We start from the raw sequence: 21,379 nt of genomic DNA on the forward strand, positions 1-21,379 counted from the left end.
GGAGAAGTAATTATATCAGACACTTTAGGCCAGGGGTGTTGAACTCATTTGTTATGGGGGTCAGATCTGACATAAATGAGACCTTGTCAGGCCGGGCCATGTTAGGCCAGGCCATGTGTATACCTATTTAAGATTAGTTAGCAGAGATATAAACTTTATAAAGGACACAGACATACAATATTAAAGATTTTTTTTTAAAAAAAACCCCAAAACCTTAAAATAAAACATACTTAAAACATGAGCACTCATTGGTCTTAAAGGTGCTTTCTTTGTATTTCTCCAATAGGATCCAGGAAACTCTGGCTCTTTCCTTCTTTCCCCAAAGGACAAGGAGGGGGAGGAGCCTCAGCCAACAGAAGGAAGAGAGGGCTGGTTCAGTATCTCTACTGTGTGATTGAGAGAGCCTGGCAAAGCAAGTTCTGCCTCCCCCCCCTCCTCCCCAAGGAAGGAGCCTCAGTCAAAGGAGAAAATAGAGGTTTTACTCTGTAGCTCCTGTGGAGAAGGAAGCAAGAGAGAGGGAGAAGGAAGCATATGACAGACAGTTGCTTGAGGCCTGATACGGTCTCTGAGAGGGGATTGTTTCAGTGCTGGTCGTCAGTGCTTGATCTCTCATGCTGACTGCTGTAAGGGAATGGTCTTGATGGCCAACATTGGTATAATTTACTGTACAAGCTGAGATAAGCAAAAACTGGCTAATTTTATCACTGTGTGTTTGAAGACAGGATGGAATTGCCCATACACTTCAAATCCACATATTAGCCTCTGTGGGTACCCACATGAATGAGGTAAACTCTTTACCCACTGTGGTTCAGCAATTTAAAATTAATGAAGCCTTAGTAAAATCAGATTCTGGTGTGTGTGCTTCTTTCAGTTAAAACAGTTTTATTTGGTAACATATGGTAACAAATTATATTTCTTGCATCATTAATAACTTCTTTTATCTATCCCATATATTACTTTCTACCCACCCCTCCTCCCGTTACTTGACCCCCGCTGGTGTTATTTACTTAAAATACTAATATTTAAAGGTACCCTTAACTAATAAAAACAAAAATTAATATTTAATAAAAACAAAAATTAATACTCTCCTTTTTTTCTAAGACTTAATCATTATCAAAAATTGTCCAATGTCCTTTTACTTTCCACTCTTTTTCTACATATCTTCTGAACTTTTTCCACTCCATCTTAAAAAACTTCTAAATCATAGTCTCTTAACATTCTTGTTAATTTGTCCATTTCACGCCACTTCATAACTTTTACAATCCAATCCCATTTCTCTGGTATTTTTTCTTGCTTCCACAACTGCGCATATAATGTCCTAGCAGCTGAAAGCAAGTACCAAATTATAGAAATGTTCTTCTTTTGGAAATGTTCCCATTTGTAATCCCAACAGAAAAGTCTCTGCAACTTTCTTAAATTCATATCCCAAGATCTTAGAGATTTTTTGTTGAATCATCTGCCAATACTTTTTTGCTCTTTCACTAGTCCACCACATATGGTAGAAAGAACCTTCATGTTTTTTACATTTCCAACATCTATCTGGCATCTTGTTGCTCATCTTTGCTAATTTTTTAGGAGTCATATACCATCTATACATCATTTTAAAACAGTTCTCTTTAATACTATGACATGTCGAAAGCTTCATAGAATTCTTCCTCAAGTATTCCCAAGTTTCCATTTGTATTTTTTTATTTACATTAATTGCCCATTTAATCATTTGAGATTTTACTACTTCATCTTCCGAAGACCATTTTAAAAGTAATTTATATATTTTTGAAATTAATTTTTCATTGTCTCCAAACAGAACTTTTTCCATTTCTGTTTGTTCTTTTCTTATTCCTTCAGTTTTGATATCATTATCCACCAAACTCTCTGTTGCATTTGAAACCAATCATATTTATTATTTAACTCTTCAGCAGTTTTCAATTCTATTTTGCCACTTTGTATTTTTAATAATTGATTATATGACAACCACTTTTCCTCACCTATCTCAGCCGTTATTTTTATTACTTCAGCTGGCACTATCCATAGCGGTCTTCTCTCATCTCCATATTTCTTATGTTTCATCCATGTATTTAACAAATTATTTCTTACATAATGGTGAGAGAAAAAACCGTCCATCTTCTTTTTTCCATAATACAAATACGCGTGCCAGCCAAATTTATTTCTGTGACCTTCCAACGCGAAGAGTTTTTTATTTAACATTATCCATTCCTTTATCCACACTAAACAAATTGCTTCTTGATATAATTTTAAATTCGGTAATTGAAATTCACCTCTCTCTTTTGCATCTGTCAAAATTTTCATTTTGATCCTTGGTTTCTTCCCAGCCCACACAAATTCTGAAATTTTTCTTCAACATTTATCAAATTGTTTACTATCTTTCACAATAGGAATAGTTTGAAACAAATACATTATTCTTGGTAGAATATTCATTTTAATTGCAGCTATTCTACCCAGCAATGACAAATTAAGTTTATTCAATTTTAACATATCTTCATCCATTTTACGCCATAGCTTCTCATAGTTATTTTTGAACAAATCAATATTCTTCACTGTTATCTCCACACCCAAATATTTTACCTTGGAGGTAACTTCACAGCCTGTCAGTCTCTGCAAGGCCTGTTGCTTGTTTGTTTGCATGTTTTTACATAAAAAAAATTGATTTTTCTTTGTTAATACAAAGTCCCGCTAACTCCCCATATTCTTACTTTTTAGCTAACAGCAAAGGTGTAACTTGTATGGGATTTTCATTTATAAACATTATATCATCTGCAAATGCTCTGTATTTGTAAGTAAATCCTTTTATTTTTAATCCTTCTATTTCTTTATCTTCTTGAATCTGCATCAATAATGTTTCAAGAGTCATTATAAACAACAATGGGGAAAGCAGACAACCTTGTCTTGTCCCTTTGCTAATTATCATATCTTCTGTAAGATCTGTGTTTATACATAGCCTTGCATGTTGTTCAGTGTATATTGCTTTTATCATTCTTATAAAGCTTTCTCCCAACTCCATTTTCTCCATTACTGCAAACATAAAGTCCCAGTTTAAATTGTCAAATGCTTTCTCTGCATCCGCAAAGAATAATGCTACTTCCTTTTCTGGATGTCTTTCATAATATTCTACAATATTTACAACAGTTCTAATATTGTCTCTTATTCGCCTTTTGAGAATAAACCCCGCTTGCTCTTCCTTTATAAAATTTATCAAATGTTGTTTAAGCCGTTCTGCCAAGATTCTTGTATATATTTTATAATCATTATTTAATAGCGAAATTGGTCTGTAATTTTTTACATTTGTGACATCTCTATCTTCCTTTGGAATCAACGAAATAACAGCTTCCTTCCATGTGTTTGGAATTTTCCCTTTTATTCTTATCATGTTCATCAACTTTTGCAATTTCAGTATTAACTCCTCTTTAAAGGTTTTAAAGTATTTAGCTGTATATCCATCTGCCCCAGGTGGCTTTCCATTTTTCATTGCATTAATTGCTGCTTCAATTTCTATTTTTTCAATTGGATCATTAAAAACTTTTCGCATATTTTATGTTAAGGGTTCTATATTTATCTTTTGTAAATACTCATTCTTTCTTTATTTTAACACCTTTAAACAACTTGGCATAATACTTAAAAAATTCTCTTTTTATTCCCTCTTGGCTAACCACCTCTCTTCCATCTACCACAATTTTATTAATAATTTTATTTTCTTTCTTTTTCTTCAGTTGCCAAGCCAAATATTTTCCAGGTTTGTTTGCACCCTCAAAAGATTTCTGCTGCAGTCTTTTCAGATTCTATTCCAGTTCTTTATGTCTCATTTGCATTTGTAGTATTGTAATTTCCCTTATAATTTTCTTTTTCCCTGGCCTTTTTCTCAACTCCCCTTCTTTCGTCTTTATTTCATTTTGAATGGCTAATAACTTTTTCTTTTGCTCTCTTATCTTTATTATTTAAAGTAATCAATATTCCTCTCATTACTGCTTTATAGGCATCCCAGACTGTCTGAAATTCTATATCTTCTTTGTCATTCCTTTGAAAGAAAGCTTTAGATTCCTTTTTTTAGGGATGTCACTATTTCTTTATTCTGTAGTAAATCTTCATTCAATCTCCATCTTCTCAACTTCTTAGACAATTTTGTAATCCACATTATTGGGTTATGGTCAGCCCCAATTTTAGGTAAAATCTCTATTTTCCTTGTTATAAGACCTAAATCTTTAGTGCCCCACAACATGTCAATTCTGGAAAAAGTTTTATGTCTTGCTGAAAAAAAGTATAGTCCCGCACTTCAGGATTAAATTTTCTCCATATATCCTCCAAATTTTCTTGTTTGACCAATTCAAAAAAAGACTTTGGCAATTTTCCTTCTTTATTATTATTTTTTTCCCCCAGACCTATCCAGTGTATTCTTAATTGTTCCATTAAAGTCCTCCATTATCAAAACTTGGTCATAAGTCAGTTCATCAAATTGTTGTATAATGTCTTTTTAAAAAGCATCCTTTGCACCATTTGGTGCATACAGACCCAATAACAACTTTTTTTTTTGCATTTAATATTATTTCTACTGCTACAAATCTTCCATCTTTATCTTTAAACACTAATTTCGGCTCCAATTCTTGTTTAATATATAAAATCACTCCCCTTTTCTTCTGTTCAGCCAATGAATAAAATTCTTGTCCCAATTGTTTATTTCATAAAAAAATTGTAATTCTTTTGTTTAATATGCACTTCTTGTAAACAAACTATATTACAATTTTGCTTTTTAATCCACTGAAACATTGCCCTTCTTTTTTGTGATGAATTTAGTCCATTTACATTCCAAGACAATAATTTGTAATCCATCATGGTGCAAATTCTTTATGTTCTTCATAAAATCTACACAGTTCCTGTGTGTTTGTAATTATGGTTCTTTTCCCCTGAAGTTCAAAGCTCAAACCTTCTGGTATTATCCATTTATACCTCATTTCATTGTCCCGTAATTTTTCTGTCAGTTTTTTATATGTTCTTCTATCATTTATCACTTGCCTTGGCAACTCCTTCATAATTCTTACTCTGCTGCCTCCCACTATCAATGTCTTTTCAAAGTTTTTGTTCATGATCTTTCCCACCATTTCTTTTGTCATATGTCTTATGACAACATCTCTTGGTAAATTATTTTTTTTTTTTTGCATAGAGTGAGTTCACTCTATACATATAGTCATACATATTTTTAGTCTCTTCAGGATCTTCCTCTAAAAATTCTGCAATTATTTTTATTATATATTCTTTCAAGTCACCATCTTCCTTTTCAGGTACTCCTCTCAGACATATCTGAGTCTCCATCAATTTGCAGTCATGGATTGCCACTTTTTCTTGTATTTTCAACAAGGTGGAGTCATGTACTCTCATTCTCCCTTCTGCCTCCTGCACTTTCTTAGATGTTTCCTCTGCCTCATTTCTGAGATCTTCAGTATCTTTTTTAATCTCTTCTATAATTTCTTTTTTAGATACAGTTATCATCTCTTTCATGCCTCTCCTCATTCTGGCCTCTATTGCCTCTAATTGATCCTGCATTTTCTCTAATGAGGTAGCCCTTGCACGGCTTTGCTTATGTTCTGACATTTAAAAGCACCAAAAATTTTGATTTCACCAATTTCAAATTTGACTATCAAGTTCAAAAGATTAGAGCTTGCTTTTTACAACAAGCCTAATTTCACTGTCCTCAGAGCTTCCCAGACCGAGATATTAATTTTGAAAGTTTTTAAATCCTTCAAAATGGTGGTCGCAACTTTTTGCTTCTCTCTAAAAAATTATTTTCTTTTTTCTTTTAAAGGCTTCTAAAGTCCATTGTAAACAATATGTCCAATAGTATTTATCTTCTTATCATTACCTCAATTATTTCCAACAATTTTTAATGTCCCGAACACTTTAAAAATATCATTTTAATTTTAACCTCCTTCCAATGGCCGCCAATGTTTATGGTATTATAGTCCTAGAGTAGGCTTTTCATCTGCTACTTCCTGCTTTACTTGCCACCAAATCTCGTTTTCACTGGTAAAGAGATCTCACGATACTTGACGTACTTACTGTGTTGATTGTATATGCTGCAGGTCTGTGATGATGGTGCTCTTTTTTCAAAACCACAAGTAGACCAAACAATAAATTCCTTCGCACTTTTTAGCACTGTCCTTTAAATTTACAAAGTTCAAATTTCACCTCTTCCTCCCTTCTTCTTCTAAGCTTTCTAGATTTCCAATTCCCACCTTCTGAATTTATTCTGTTTAACTGTAAATAGTCCCGGAATGAAAGATAGTAATCTGTACCTTTTCTGCCAATTATCCAGATCCACACTGGTCTTGTGTAGCTTTAGATGTTTAGCAATGTCCAAGAAGGTTAGGATTCTGTTGAGCTTATGTCAAATAAATGACTCTGAGAACTTCTGTAGATGATGAAAATGCAACTCTTCCCGGAGACCCCTCAAAGCAGCCCACCCCCGTGACTCCCTTTTAGCCAAGGTAAATCTCCTCAAAGTTTTCTGTGCATATCTTGGACTAATCTCTAACTGAGAAAAGTAGGCAGTAGGCATTAATTTGCCTTCCACTACCCCAAACAGAAGTTCCAGCCTGCTCCTGTTACGAGAAGTAGCTCAACTCGGCATTTTCCTTCCCCGGAAGTCTGGTGTGTGTGCTTCTTAAGGGGGATGAGGATTTAAGAATATATTTAATATTTAGCATGAGCTTTCATGAGCCAGAATCCATTTCATCTGGAAAAATCTGAAAGCTTATGACAGAATAAATGCATTAGGCTTTAAACTGTCACAATGTCCTTAATTCTATTACATCTTTTAAATATAGGAAATATTCTTTTTTTGCAGAAAATCCAAGCAATATTTATCTTTTGTCTTCTGCTTGGAAGAAAATCCTTTGTGAAAGAAACATAAGATTGAGAGTCCACAAGCAGAAAAGAGCAAGCAGTAGCACCTTAAAAACTAACAAAATTTGTGGCAGAGTATAAGCTTTTGGAAATCACTGTTCACTTCTTCAGATATCCTTCCACTAATTTTGTTACTCTTTATGGTGCTACATGACTCTTGCTCTTTTCTACTACTACAGACAGACAAACACAGCTACCTATCTTGATCTAAACATAATACTGTTACACATAGTTTGTTCTCTTCAGTACTAGAGCTGGGAAACATTGTAGTTTGGACCTAGCCAGCTCCAGGTTTGGAAATTCTTGGAGATTTAGGGATGGAGTCTAGGTAGTCAAGATTTTTGCAATTCAATTTTTAGCTCGTGGCTGAACCACAAACCAACATGTTGGATGGTGAACCAAACTGATTCATATTGGTTCATAAACCTGCTTTCTGCTCCCTGACACTTTTTCTGGGGAGCAGAAGGCCGGGGTTTAAATGGCTTTCTGCTGCCCACCACTCAGCTGTTTTTCATGAAGAGAAAAAACCAGGAGTTTAAATGGCTTGGAGCCATATAAACCTGTGCTTTCTGCTTTTCATGAACTGCCACAAACAACTACAATTGCCTTAAAAATCATGGAAGTTCATGACAGTTCTTTAGTTCACAAACATTGCTTCAATGATCCAGCAATTCAGTGATCCAGTACAATGATAAGTTGTTTCCAAACCATCTACCAATTATCCTTTAGCATTCTGGAGTGCTTTATTCTAACTATTTTGTATTTACTGGCTCTGGAAACACAAGGTCCATACTACTCAGTAATAAGGCAATTGTGTAATCACTTTTGTCTTGTAAATTATAGTATAATTAGGATTAGTTGGAGGGAAATGGTGATTGTGGTTTGATACATTGATAGTGTTACATTTAATTAGTGAATCCCATAACTTTGGATTCTCAATGCAGAGCTATAGGAAAAGAGAATAACACAGTTCTGTTAGGACTGCTTGCAAAGTAATGGGATGCAAACTGTGAAAGTAGAATGAAGATTCACTCATACAAAAAAAGGATCCATGATTTTTATCAGTCTCTCTCAACTCTCTGGAATACATTGGGAGCCTTTGACCCCCCCCCCCCAATTGGGTAGCTTTTTTGACAATGCAGCGATATTAAGTGGGAAGGGGGAGCTAGGAAAGCCCTATTCTGCAAGTTGTAGTCTGTTCATATTGCTTAGGACACAAGCTTGAACTTTGGGTAAAATCTGTAGAAAAATTACAATTCCTCCTTGGATCCTGGGCAACATGAGTTTTCTTGGTTCTTCCACCCCTCCCCTTTCTAGCTGCTGTTCTGCCAATGGAACATGCTCTGTTTATGTGTTCACTTTTCTGAGATTTTAGGATCAAGTTAAAACTTTTTTTTATTTTTTCAGGGCTTTAACAGATTTTCCCCCCTCTTTTTTGCCATTCATTATTATACAGCAATTTTAAAAACCTTTTGTTAAATCATTACTGGTTTAAATACTTTGTTTTTGAATGTTATTTCAATTTATCGTTACAATTTAGCTTTTTACTCCTTTTTGTATACTGCCCCCCCCTGAATTTACTTGGTTGAGAAATAAAGTACAAATGTTTAAAATAGATAAATAAATATTCATCTGTCTAGTACTGCTCTTACAGCTATACAGCTATACTGCTCTTTACTGCTCTTACAGCTATAGCTTTGAGCAGAAAATAAAAAAAACCAAAATAATATAATGCCATATTGATGTTTAATTATTGCCCCTATAAATTTTGCCATGCAGGAAGTAATAAAATCATTTATATCCAATTATAGCTATGTCACCTGTGCTCTCATACCATCAGATGCCTTGCTGGGCATTTCCATATTTTAAAATAAAAGAGTAACTAAACTGGCCCTCAAATCGTTAAATATAGGACATTCCATGATCATTTGTTCAATTGTTTCAACTTTGTCATGTGAGTATCTACATTTTCTGTTTGAATAAATGACTGTTGTGAAGGAAAGTGGGGCAGATCTCTGTTAAGGCTTTTTTTGAAGACTCTCAGATCACAGACAAAACAGTCTGGACTTGTCTTTACATGAATGGCTTTTGCCATGGGTTTTGGAGGCATGTGAGCTTTGCCTCTCACAGGTAAGGCTGCCAGGTCCTTTCTTTCTGCCAGTGGGGGGATTGCTGGGCCTTTCTGGGATCTTCTGGTGCTCCAGTTTTTGAGCAAAACTCTATGGTTTGAGCTTGATTTTACCATAGAGTTTTGCCCAAAAACTAGAGCATGACATCAGTTCCAGGTGACATCATTGTGCCATGTTTGGGAGAATTTTTGAGTGGGGTTTTCCCCCACTGGCCAGCTGCTAGTGGCAGGGATGAGCCTGCAAAAGCAGGGGAATCCCTGCCCAGGCTGGTGGTCTGACAACCCTATTCAGCGGTAGAGTGGCCTAGCCCACTTCCAGTTTTTGAGGCTCCTGAATCCTGGTATATTAAAAAATGAAGAAATACTGCCACTAATTCCAGGGCTTTTTTGTAGCAGGAACTCCTTTACAGATTAGGCCACGCCCCTCTTATGTAATCAATCCTCCAAGAGTTTACAGGGCTCTTATTCCAGGGTCTACTGTAAACTGTTGGAGGATTGGCTACATCAGGGGGATTTGCCCTAATTTGCAAAGAAGTTCCTGCTACAAAAAAAGCCCTGTAGCATACACTACAGGTGGTGTGTTCCAGCAATGGACCACGTGTTTAAATTTGTATGATGAAAATCTTTTTAGTCTTGTCAGTGTATCTGCAATTGTACAAATAACCTCATTTGGAAATAATATCAAAAGTCTAAATTTTAAAGTGTCAGTGAATGTGAGGCCCGAGCCAAACAGTCCTCCTGCCCCCAACCCTAGGGTTGGAAAGTTCAATTCAAGAAATATCTGGGGACTTTGGGGGTGGAGCCAGGAGACTTTGGGGGTGGAGCTAATAGCAAGGTCGTGACAGGCATAATTGAACTCTAAAGGGAGTTCTGGTAGGGTTGCTAAGTCTGTCTCAGAAAATATCTGGGGACTTTGGGGGTGGAGCCAGGAGACTTTCACATTCCCTAAAATAAATAAGTAAAAAAAACAAACAGTAGTGCAATTCCCCAGAATACAGTGTTCGTTCCCTCGCCCCAACCAGTGTTTGTTCCGGCACCTTCTCTGTATTATCTCTCTCACAGACACACAGACACACAGAGAGAGAGAGAAGCCAAAATAAACAGCTTGCAATCCCACACTTGTGTGGTCTCACTAGGGCAATTTACTCACGAGTTGCTGAAGTTCCAAGTTCTAAAGAATAAGACAAGGAAACTAAAGGTTCTAGTTTACCTTTTCCTGTGCAAATGGCCTCTGAGATGATTATAAAACCAATGCAGTTTCTGGATTCCTTCCCTTCCACCAGGCACTTTGTTCTGCAGGCTTGCCCCGCCCGCTGCCTGTTCTAAGATTTAAAGGCACAGAGCACCTTTCTAGGAAAAAAGCTGTTCCCAGGGTCTTCTTAAGCTTTCGAGGTTTGAAAGTACATGGGAGCTGTTGGGGTGGGACTTCCCTCCACTGGACAGCTGGCTGGGAGTGGAAAAGAATCTGCAAAAGGGGGGAACCCCCATTGAGACCTGGGGATTGGCAAGCCTACCCCATCGCATGACAGGCTCTGCATGCAAGTAAACATAAAGTAAGCACCATTTTAACGCCCAATGTTTGTTAGGTGACTCAGAAATAAGAGAAATGACAGAAGGGCATTCCTTTCTTCTTGTCACATTGCATTCCATAGAGACTAAATGCATAGACAGTTAGTACTGTGGTAGTGTTATCTGTTATCGGAATAACGAGGCAAACACTTTAATTTTGGGGTAATAAAACTGGGCAACTTTATTGAACATTTTCTATGGCATGGGGCAACCTAAACTGCTGGACAGGCCAAGGGAAACCCCTGACCCTTCCCTGTCCGGCAAGGGCGAGCCACCCAGCCCCTGGCAGTAGCCAGTTTGCATTGGCTAATGCCAGGCCGGCTAAGGCCAGGTTTACCCTCCCCTGTCCAGGCCCCGCACTCCGGTGCAGGTCTTAACAGAGGAGGGAACTATATAGCAGGCATCACAGCAGAGAGCCGTACAGCCCAGCTGCCGTTCCATCCCGCCACTTCCCCTCAAACAGGGTAAACCAAGGGTGCTCACCAGTGTCCTAAATTGCCCAAAGCAAACTCCAGCCAAATAACATTAACAACACCCCCTTAATATTTCCCAGCCACATGCAAACAGTACAAGGTAGACGAAACACACCCCAACTAGAACCAATCAGTTGGGGTGAAAAAATTCCCACCTGGCCCCACAAATCAGTGACCGGAGAAGCCTGTACTATTGCTGGGTGGGAAGGTGGGCCAAGAGCGCTTCAAACTGTGCCGTTCAGGGGCGGGGCTGGGGCTAATAAAGCCCCCAAGCTCCACCCCCCACCCAAGCCCGGATGGGCAGGAAGGTCCATTCGCCTCCCCTCCTTCTGGAGAGGCAAACACGGCCCCCGCCCTATGCTGCTGTTCGGCGACGAAGTCAGGAAAGGGCTGCATTATATGCAGAGGTACCTGTATGTTACACTTGTACACAGCTTCAAGTGAATATGGAGCTTGCCTCCACAATTTCATTTATTCCCCCTGTGCACTGTTTCTGTGCAAAGTTGTGTGGAAAAGGCTCTTCTCTTTCCTAAACCTGTTATCTTTATAAAAGCAGTGTAACATGTGGCTCTTAACATAGTGCTCATATGCCGCTGTAATTTTTGTATGGCACAAGAGAGAAAATTAAAGTCCTGCCTCTTTCTTGTGTGCTCTAGTACTTCAATCAGATGATGTTTACCACTGAGTCAGATGATAACTAGAATATTATAGCTGACTGAAGTCCCAATCTGTTCTACTGCTGAGAAGACTCCTGGGATTGTTAATGGGACACGGAACACTTCACTTTTGGTACACTGACTGAAAAGTAGTGCAATTTAGTAAGGAAGAAAAGTCATTACCGCCACTTTATAGTTGTGTGGTGGCCTAGATTAAATGAGTTTGAAAGTACGGACATATTGAAGCCATGTGGCCATGACATACACAAAAATAAACCTTTAAACAATCACTGGCAGTTTCACCAAGGAACCCAAAGACTGAACATTTCTAGAGAACAAACAGTCTTCTTCCAGGGCCCTGTCAAATGCATTTCATCTAAATTCATAAACAAATCTGGCATTTTGAATTTGCATGTGTGTTCCTGTGTATTAGCTCTACTGGAATGTTGAAATGAAATTTGAATAGAAGTAAATTCTCACACATATATCTTGGAAACTGAATAGAATCACCACCCAAATATTTGTACAGTGCAATCTGGCTGGTCATCTGGGCTAGAAAACTGGGCTAAAACAAAATGAATTTCAATGGGGGATAAACATAAAGTTCTGTATTTAGGTAGGGAAAATCCAATGCATAATTATAGGATGAGGGAGACTTGTTTTGGTAGTAGTATGTGTGAAATGATCTAGGGGTCTTACAGCACAATCCTCAGGGGGGGGGGGCAGAAAGTCCTTTGGGAGCAGACGATCTGCTACTCAGGCACAAGTACCAGCTGCATTGACATACAGCTGGTGCCGCCACAGCAGAGGGGAGTTACGTGTGCGTGGGGTCGCCCCAGCGCCACTCTGCCCAAGAGCAGCAGCGCCTGAGGGCTGTGCCAGAGTGTTGGCGGAGGTGAGGCAGAGTGCGACTCTCAGGCGCAGGAGAGGGTGGAGTTGGGGGTGCGGCCAGGCTTAGGCAGCACCTTGAGTAGTTTGGGCCATGACACGTCCCCCCGAGAGGTGCAAAGTTACGTCTGCAAAAATGGCAGCATGCCCCATAGGCACTCATTGAAACCATAAACAAAGGCCACCACTGTGAAAGCTCACAAACCCCTTAGGGAGCGGTGTAATTGCCTCACCAATCCCCTCGCGCCAATCGGCACTCTCCCTCCTAGAAATACTTCTGCTCTTACCTCGCAGAACTCAGTTGTTAGGGACAGATGCGCATGGTGAGGAATTCTGCTGGTGAGCTTCCCGTCATGAAGACTTAGAGTGAGGGACAGGCAGACACGTTGGTTTTCACTGTGTGTTTGCTTTGACAATATCTTTGACTTGCTAGGAGGAGAGCTTGGTCTTTCCCCTGGGGCTAACTGCTATTGTTTCCAGGTCTCCACAGGTTCTTAGCTCCTGGAGGCTCTGTATGCAAGGACTATCGCCCATGGCTGGGTAAGTTCAACTGTGCGTCCCCACTGTCCTTCCCCCCCTCACTCTAGACCAGGTGGCATGCAAGTGTCTCTTGCACTTGAACTAGGCAGTGGGCTCCGGCAGGGGGCATTTGATGACCTTGCTCCCCTGTGCTGCTGCCTGCTCCCTTCCCTCGGTCCGTCCTCTGCCGTGTTCCCAACCCCTGGCAGGGCAGGGTGTGTGTGTGTGGCAGCCGCTCTGATGCAGGGAGGTGGGTCAGAGACTGCCCCTTTAAGAGAGTGCCCGGCTGAAATGCAGCCTCCTCCTCCAGCTGTTGCCCCTGCAGGTGCTCTTGATCTCTGTCTCTGTTTTGCAGGTGAGAATCCAACACAGAGGCTTCCACCCCCCCCCTCCACTCCCTTAGCTGTTTCTGCCTGCAACTCTGAATGGAGCCCCGTCCACGGCAAGACTGCCCAGCATGCACCAGGGCAACCGTTGCACTCTGTTCTGGAAAAATAAAGTCTGAACTGTGCCCTCTGTTGTCTCTCCTGCTTATCATCTGCTGCACGTTTGCTGGGCAGCCCCCCCCCTCCCACTCTGTCAGTGGCCTCTCTGAGGGAATGCCTGGGAGGGTGGGCAGACTTGGTTCTTGGGGGGGAAGTGGGCTATGAGCCACCATGCTGCCCCCATGTGGCTGGACAGGGAAGGGGGTTCCACCCCATAGCCTGCCCAGGCTGACGGCCTACCTGACCCCATAGGGCTGATGTGTGCAGGGCACAAAAGGGGGGGGGGCTGATGAAGTGGACTCTGAGCTTTCAGACTGATGAACTCACACTCTGAGTTCTGCAGCCCCCAGGGGAGGTGTTCCGTGCACATGGCAGGGGGCGTCAGGGCAACACAGGGGGTCTCTGGGTGGGGGGGGGGATGTTTGCTGGTGGGCTGCTCACTCCCAGACACACATTCCAGCCACTGTCTATGACAGTGAACTCCTGCACTTGGTACTTCCTGCTTGTCTGCGCATGCCTCTGCCTGTCTGCCTGCCATTTGCAGAGTCTCTGACAGCGGTAGTGTGTGAGGGGATTGACAGCCTCTCCATGGTCCCTGTCTCGCCTCCACCCCTGCCTTGCCACCAAACCAGGCTTCTCATGCCCAGCCTCACTCCTGTTACCTCCCCATGTTGGTGGGATGTCTCTCCTTTGCCTTTGATGGTCTGCCCATCATTGGCTCCGTTATCTGTTTGAGGGTGGGTTGGGGATGGCTATCAGCATCTCTGGGGTGCCTCTCCCCATCCCTGACTGTCATGAGCCACGGCACATGCACAAGGACTGGCCAATGGGAGGGAGACAATAATTCAAAGCCTCGTATGATGCCATAAACTGGGGATAAGTACATTAAAAATTTGCAAAGAGTGGTGCATACGCTAGGTAATGTGAACTTGCAGGCTTGTACGGAAACTAAACCCTCGGGATGCATAAAACGTGGATTCCGATGTCTCTATTCTAATGCACAGAGTATGGGAAACAAACAGGAGGAACTGGAAGTCCTAATAAAGGAAGGAGACTATTGGCGTTTTCGCACTGACCTTAATCGGCAGCGACGTCCCTCTTCACCACGCAGGATCTGCGCGGATTTCGCACCAATTGCTGTGGAGCACCCGGAAGAGCCGCAAAGTCCCACGGCTTTTGCGGCACAAATGTAAACCGCCAAAAACCAGTTTACATTTGCGCCGCAAAAGCTGCGGAAGTTTGCGGCTCTTCCGTGTGCTCTGCAGCAATTGGTGCGAAATCTGTGCAGATCCTGCACGGTGAAGAGGGACGTCGCTGCCGATTAAGGTCAGTGCAAAAATGCCCTATGACATAATAGGCCTTACTGAAACTTGGTGGGATGACACTCACAACTGGAATATTAGGATTCAGGGGTACAACTTATTTAAAAGGGACAGGCAAATGAGCAAGGGCAGAGGCGTAGCAGTATATGTGAAGGAGGTATATACTTGTGAGGAAATATGTGAATCTGAGCAAGGCAGCTCAGTTGAGAGTCTCTGGGTAAAAATAAAAGAAGTAAGAAATAACAGTGATATTATTGTGGGGCTCTGCTATAGACCACCAAGTCAGGCGGAGGACTTGGATGAGATACTTCTACAGAGATTGCAAAGTTCTCCAAGAGAAGGGATACAGTGATCATGGGAGATTTCAATTACCCGGACATTTGTTGGAAAACCAACTCTGCTAAAAATGAAAAGTCAAATAGATTCCTGACTTGTCTTGCTGACAACTTCCTTTTCCAGAAAGTAAAGAAGGAAACAAGGGGATCTGCTATCTTGGATTTGATTCTCATCAACAAGGAAGAATTGATTGAAGAAGTGGGAATAATGGGCACCCTGGGCAGTAGTGACCATGTGATTTTGGAATTTATGGTCTTAGGGAAGGGGAAAGCTATACATAGTCAGACTTATAGGTTGGACTTCAGAAAGGCAAACTTTGATAAACTTAGAACTATGCTGGGTAAAATCCCATGGTCAGAAATACTTAGGAGGAAGGGGGTTCAGAAGAGGTGGGAGTTTCTTAAAAGCCAAATACTGAAAGCGCAATCACAGACAATTCCTATGAGAAGAAAAAATGGAAAAGTCTAAAGAAGCCGAAGTGGCTCCATGGACAGCTCTCTAAAGACTTGAGAAATAAAAAAGACTCCTTTAGGAATTGGAAGGAGGGCCTTATAACCAAGGATGAATGTAAACAAATCACCAATGGTTGTAGAGAAAAAGGAAAGCTAAAGCTCAGTATGAGCTTAGGCTGGCCAAAGGTGCTAAAAACAACAAAAAGGGGTTCTTTTCTTATGTTCAGAGCAAGAAAAAGAGCAAGGACATGGTAGGCCCATTGTGAGGGCAAGGAAGTGAAATTGTAACAAATAATGAAGAGAGGGTGGAACTGCTCAATTTCTACTTTTCCTCAGTCTTCTCTTCTGAGGGAAACGGTGCTCAACATGGCAAAAACAAGACATATAATGAGGGTATGAAGTTCCAACCTAGGATCATCTTGGGAGTAGTACATAAACACCTAGTTTCTTTAAATGAAACTAAGCTCTCAGGGGCGGATGAATTGCATCCCAGGGTTCTAAAAGAGCTTGTGGATGTAATTTCTGAGCTTCTGGCTATTATTTTTGAGAATTCTTGGAGAACAGGAGAGGTGCCGAATGATTGGAGGTGGGCAAATGTTGTCCCCAACTTCAAGAAGGGGAAAAAAGACGATCCAGGTAACTACTGACCTGTCGGCTTGACGTCTATACCTGGAAAGGTTTTAGAACAAGTCATCAAACAGTTGGTCCTGGAACATTTAAAAAGAATGGATGTGATTACTAAGAGCCAGCATGGTTTTCTCAAGAAGAAGTCATGTCAGACTAACCTGATCTCTTTTTTGAGAAAGTGACTACCTTGCTGGATCAGGGGAATGCTGTAGACATCGTTTATCTTGATTTCAGTAAGGCCTTTGATAAGGTTCCACATACTATCCTTGTTGACAAGTTGGTAAAATGTGGCTTGGATCCTGTTACTGTTAGGTGGATCTGTAACTGGTTGACAGATTGCACCCAAAGAGTGCTTATGAATGGTTCCTCATCCACTTGGAGAGAAGTGACAAGTGGAGTGCCTCAAGGATCTGTCCTGGGACCTGTTTTGTTCAACATCTTTATCAATGATTTGGATGAAGGAATAGAAGGAATGCTTATTAAATTTGCTGATGAAACTAAATTGAGAGGGGTTGCAAACACAGAAAAAGACAGAAACAGGATACAGGATGACCTTGACAGGATGGAAAACTGGGCTAAAATCAATAAAATGAATTTTAACAGGGATAAATGTAAAGTTCTGCATTTAGGTGGGAAAAATCCAATGCATGGTTGTAGGATGGGGAAGACTTGTCTTAGCAGTAGTATGTGCAAAAGGGATCTAGAGGTCTTAGTGAATCATACGCTGAACATGAGTAAACAGTGTTATGTGGTGGCTAAAAAGGCAACTGCAGTTTTGGGCTGTATCAACAGAAGTATAGTGTCCAGATCACGTGATGTGATGGTATTGCTTTACTCTGCTCTGGTAAGACCTCTTCTCGAGTATTGTGTTCAGTTTTGGGCACCACATTTTAAGAAGGATATAGACAAACTGGAACAGGTCGAGAGGAGGGTGACGAAGATGCTGATGCGTCTAGAGGCCAAGTCCTATGAGGAAAGGTTGAAGGAGCTGGGGATGTTTAGCCTGGAGAGGAGGTGGCTGAGAGATGATATGGTCACCATCTTCAAGTACTTGAAGGGCTGTCATATAGAGGATGGTGTGGCATTGTTTTCTATGGCCCCGGAAGGTAGGACCAGAACCAATGGTTGAAATTAAATCAAAAGAGATTCCGGCTCAACATTAGGAAGAATTTCCTGACTGAGAGCGATTCCTCAGTGAAACAGGCTTCCTTGGGAGGTGGTGGGCTCTCCTTCCCTGGAGGTTTTTAAAGAGAGGCTAGATAGCCATCTGATAGCAATGAAGATCCTGTGAATTTAGGGGGAAGTGTTTGTGAGTTTCCTGCATTGTGCAGGGGGTTGGACTAGATGACCCTAGAGGTCCCTTCCACCTCTATGATTCTAAAAGGAAAATGCAATTTTGGGCTAGAAGTATAGTGCCCAGAAATATATTGTCCAGATCACACAAAGTTAGGCCTCAGAATCAGTGGGAGCTCACAGGAGCACAGCTCCTGAACCTTTCTGAGAGTTCCACTCCTCCTTCTGAGAGTTCCACCTCCTTGTCCATTGAACAGTATGTGCAGCTGCTTAACAATCCCTGGATGAGCTCCACCACCTATATTTCTACAAAACAATCCCTGCACAAAGTGATAGTTATCACTTTACTCTGCTGTGGTTAGACCTCACCTAGAGTATTATGTTCAATTTTGGGCATCACAGTTTAAGATGGATATAGACGAGCTGAAACATGTCCAGGTGAGGGAGGCAATGAAGATGGTGAATGGACTGGAGAGAAAAGGTTGAAGTAACTGGGTATGTTTAGCCTGGAGAGAACTGAGAGGCAACATGATAACCAACTTTATGTAGTTGAAGGGCTGTCATATAGAGGATGGTGTGGAGTTGTTTTCTGTTGCCCCAGAAAATTGAATCAAAACCAGTGGGTTGAAATTAAATGAAAAGAGTTTTCAACTAAACATTAGGAAGAACTTCCTAACAGTTAGAGTGGTTCTTTAGTGAAACAGGCTTTCTTGAAAAGCGGTGGGCTTTTCTTCTTTGGAGGTTTTTAAACAGAGGCTAGATTGGCACCTGACAGCAATGCTTGTTCTGTGAATTTAGGCAGATTATGAGAGGGAGGGCAGGAAGGGTTGTATCAGTGCTTAGCTCTTGTGGCCCTTTCTTTCACACCTAGGAAAATGCCAACTGTCACTCTAGGGTCAGGAAGCAATTACTGTCCAAGACAGTTTGGCCAGGGATCTTGGAGGGTTTTTTTTTTTTTTTTGCCATCTTCTGGGCAGGAAGCAGGAGTCACTGGGTGGGGTATAGTGAGGTATTTATGAATTTCCTGCATTGTGTAGGGGTTGGACTAGATGACCCTGGGGATACTATCCAATTCTATATTTTATAATTCTATCTTTTTTGTGTATTTTATTGAACAGGTTGCGACCCTTCAGAATTGTCAGGATTCACAGACAGGGATAGTAGCTTTCAGAGTATAAGTTCTACTACACAAAAATACAGTCTGGTTCAGAGTGGATTCACACGCTGTAAAGTTTTTGTGGCAGCCACATGGCAGTCAGGCTGACTTTAGATCAGGTATGTGTCCAACATTCTGTGCTAGGAATTCAGTTCCCAAGTGTGTGTGGACCCAATTTGGACAGGGAACATGGCATGGGGGATAAAGGACTTAACCCCCCCTCCCTGTTTTTCCTGCCTAAAATGGCCCCCCAGAGTTGCTATTTGCAGTATTGGTTAGACTTACATGATGTAAATTACATCTAGTGATAAATAAACATGAGTTTTCCAAAGGACTCCTTGGAACCATTTCTGGTTGGGAAAATAGAGAGAAATGCTGAAATCCATGGTCCCTGTGCACCATGGCCCCTATTTGAATTGGACCCATACGAACCTGGGAAATGAGTTTCTAGAATGAAACTCCAAGAGCATATCTCTTGCTAGTCTTTGTTTCCCCCACAAGGAGTTTGTAATGTCTGAATTGGTCCACTGGTTACATTGTTAGGATACCAAAAGCAAAGGGCAATAATAGCAAATTAATAGCTGCCAATCATTTCATGCATTACCCTGCATTTAGTGTAAATTTCTTATACAAGTGGAACCCTTTCTCCATTCTGTTGAACTTTTGTTAGAAGGAACCGTTAGGTGTAAAAACTGATAATATCAGTCCAAAACTAAGCAAAAATATTTTAGAAAACAGAAATATAGCAAAAAAAAGTTTCCCACTGCCAGAGGAAATAAAGCTAAACATAATAATTGTTACAACCAAAACTTTTGAAATGAAAAGTAATCTGAAAATAAAAATGTAAAAAATGCATATCTCTAATAATGATTCTGGCTTTACATGGCATTAAAAAAACCAGTTATTGTCAAATACACATATACACATATCTTTATGACCCATTATGCACAATTGAATGAAAAAATCTTGCCCTACCAAAAGCAATTACAAATAAAGAAAACCATCTTGAAGTTCTTACATTTTACTAATACAGCTGGTAAATTTTCAACAAATGAAAAAAGGCACTTATTCCAAAAAATTATATTACAGGGAATGAGAAACAAACAATATCTGACTTACCAATGTTGCAAGAATATAATGATATCCTATCCCATTTTTCCCAAGCTTAACGATCTGTAATGGTGAAACACAAAACACTTTATTCAACACCACTTATACATAAATGAAGTGAATTTTGCACTGAATGTTCCACCCCTGTAATTATTTTAATCTAGTTGTGCTATAAATAAGAACATTTGCATAAGGAGGTACTTTAAAAATTCCAGATTCAAGTTACAATAAGACCTCTGAGACATGGAGTTACAGTTGCTGTGCAATCAGAATGAGGAAAGAAGAAATTGTAAAAGGAGTTCAGTAAGCATATCCTAAAAGGTAAGATGAAAACCCATAATATCAGAGATTCATCAGCCACGTATCATAAATGTTTAGGGAATTATTTGTTCCCGCTTTCAAGATCAAAGGAATTAATGTTCATTACCACCAACAGAAAGAGTGGTGCCCCTATCTCCCAGGCTGCACATTACACAAATGTAGGGAAAGCAAAAGGCCAAGTGACTTGCCCTTTTGAATTCCAAACATTGTTGTGGTACCCAAGGGGAGACTTACAAATCTCACCTGAAAGGACCTCTGAACATCTGGAGTTCTTTAGAACTTACAGAACTCACAGAAAGGAAGAAAAAAGTGAAAAACAGAAGCATGAATAATCTGTACTTGGAAAATAGCATGACAATATAAGAGCAGAACATCAGAGTGCATCCACCCCAGTACTCTGGGAGACCTCTGAGAACTCAGAAGAAAAGCTTGTCCTTTTGTTTAACGTGGTATTCAGGGAAACAAGGCCTTTGATGCCGCAGGTTCCACTTAACTAAAAGGGCTGATATTCAGTTAATTGTCTGAGCTAAAATTCAGTTAACTGTTTCTAAAATCACCTGCATTAGTGGCCATTATCACTACCTCTTCCATTAGAGAATCCTAACAATGTCTTATTAGTTGGCTTCACATAATGACCTTCTATGTTACATATTGGAGACTCTGGATAGATAGGGTTGAGAGGACAAATTCAATAAATATCTGGGGAGTTTGGGGGTAGGGCCAGGAGCAAGGTTCTGACATGCACAATTGAATTCCAAAGGCAGTTCTGGCCATCGCATTTAAAGGGACTACACACCTTTTAAATGCCTTCCCTCCATTAGCAATAATGAAGGAGAGGGGCACCTTCTTTTGGGGCTCATAGAATCGGACCCCTTGGTCCAATCCTTTTGAAACTTGGAGGGTGTTTTGAGAAGAGGCATTGAATGTTATACAGAAAATTTGGTGCATCCACCTCAAAAAACAGACTCCCCAGAACCCCAGATACTTGCAGATCAATTCTCCATTATACCCTATGGGAATTGGTCTCCATAGGGAATAATGGGTGCCCAGGAGACATTCCCCCCTGCTTTCTGGTGACCCTAAAGTGGGGGGGGGTCCTGCCCCCACCTGGGGATTGGCAGCCCTATTGGTAGAA

General features: G+C 40.7%; 1 protein-coding gene across 7 annotated transcripts in view; it reads right to left on the bottom strand.

Annotated features, from left to right (window-relative positions):
- GRIA1 (glutamate ionotropic receptor AMPA type subunit 1) overlaps positions 1-21,379 on the bottom strand; it is a 347,765-nt gene that overhangs the window by 156,294 nt on the left and 170,092 nt on the right. For all 7 annotated transcript variants that reach the window (XR_009555461.1, XR_009555462.1, XM_060240281.1 and 4 more), the window contains one exon: positions 19,933-19,986. Coding sequence is in view for 5 of the 7 variants with exons in the window: in XM_060240281.1 (XP_060096264.1) it covers positions 19,933-19,986 (54 nt within the window). In the remaining 2 variants the exon portion in view is untranslated. The remainder of the gene's footprint in view (positions 1-19,932; positions 19,987-21,379) is intronic.

This window comes from Heteronotia binoei, chromosome 5 (genome assembly GCF_032191835.1).
Source record: "Heteronotia binoei isolate CCM8104 ecotype False Entrance Well chromosome 5, APGP_CSIRO_Hbin_v1, whole genome shotgun sequence".
NCBI lineage: Eukaryota > Metazoa > Chordata > Lepidosauria > Squamata > Gekkonidae > Heteronotia > Heteronotia binoei.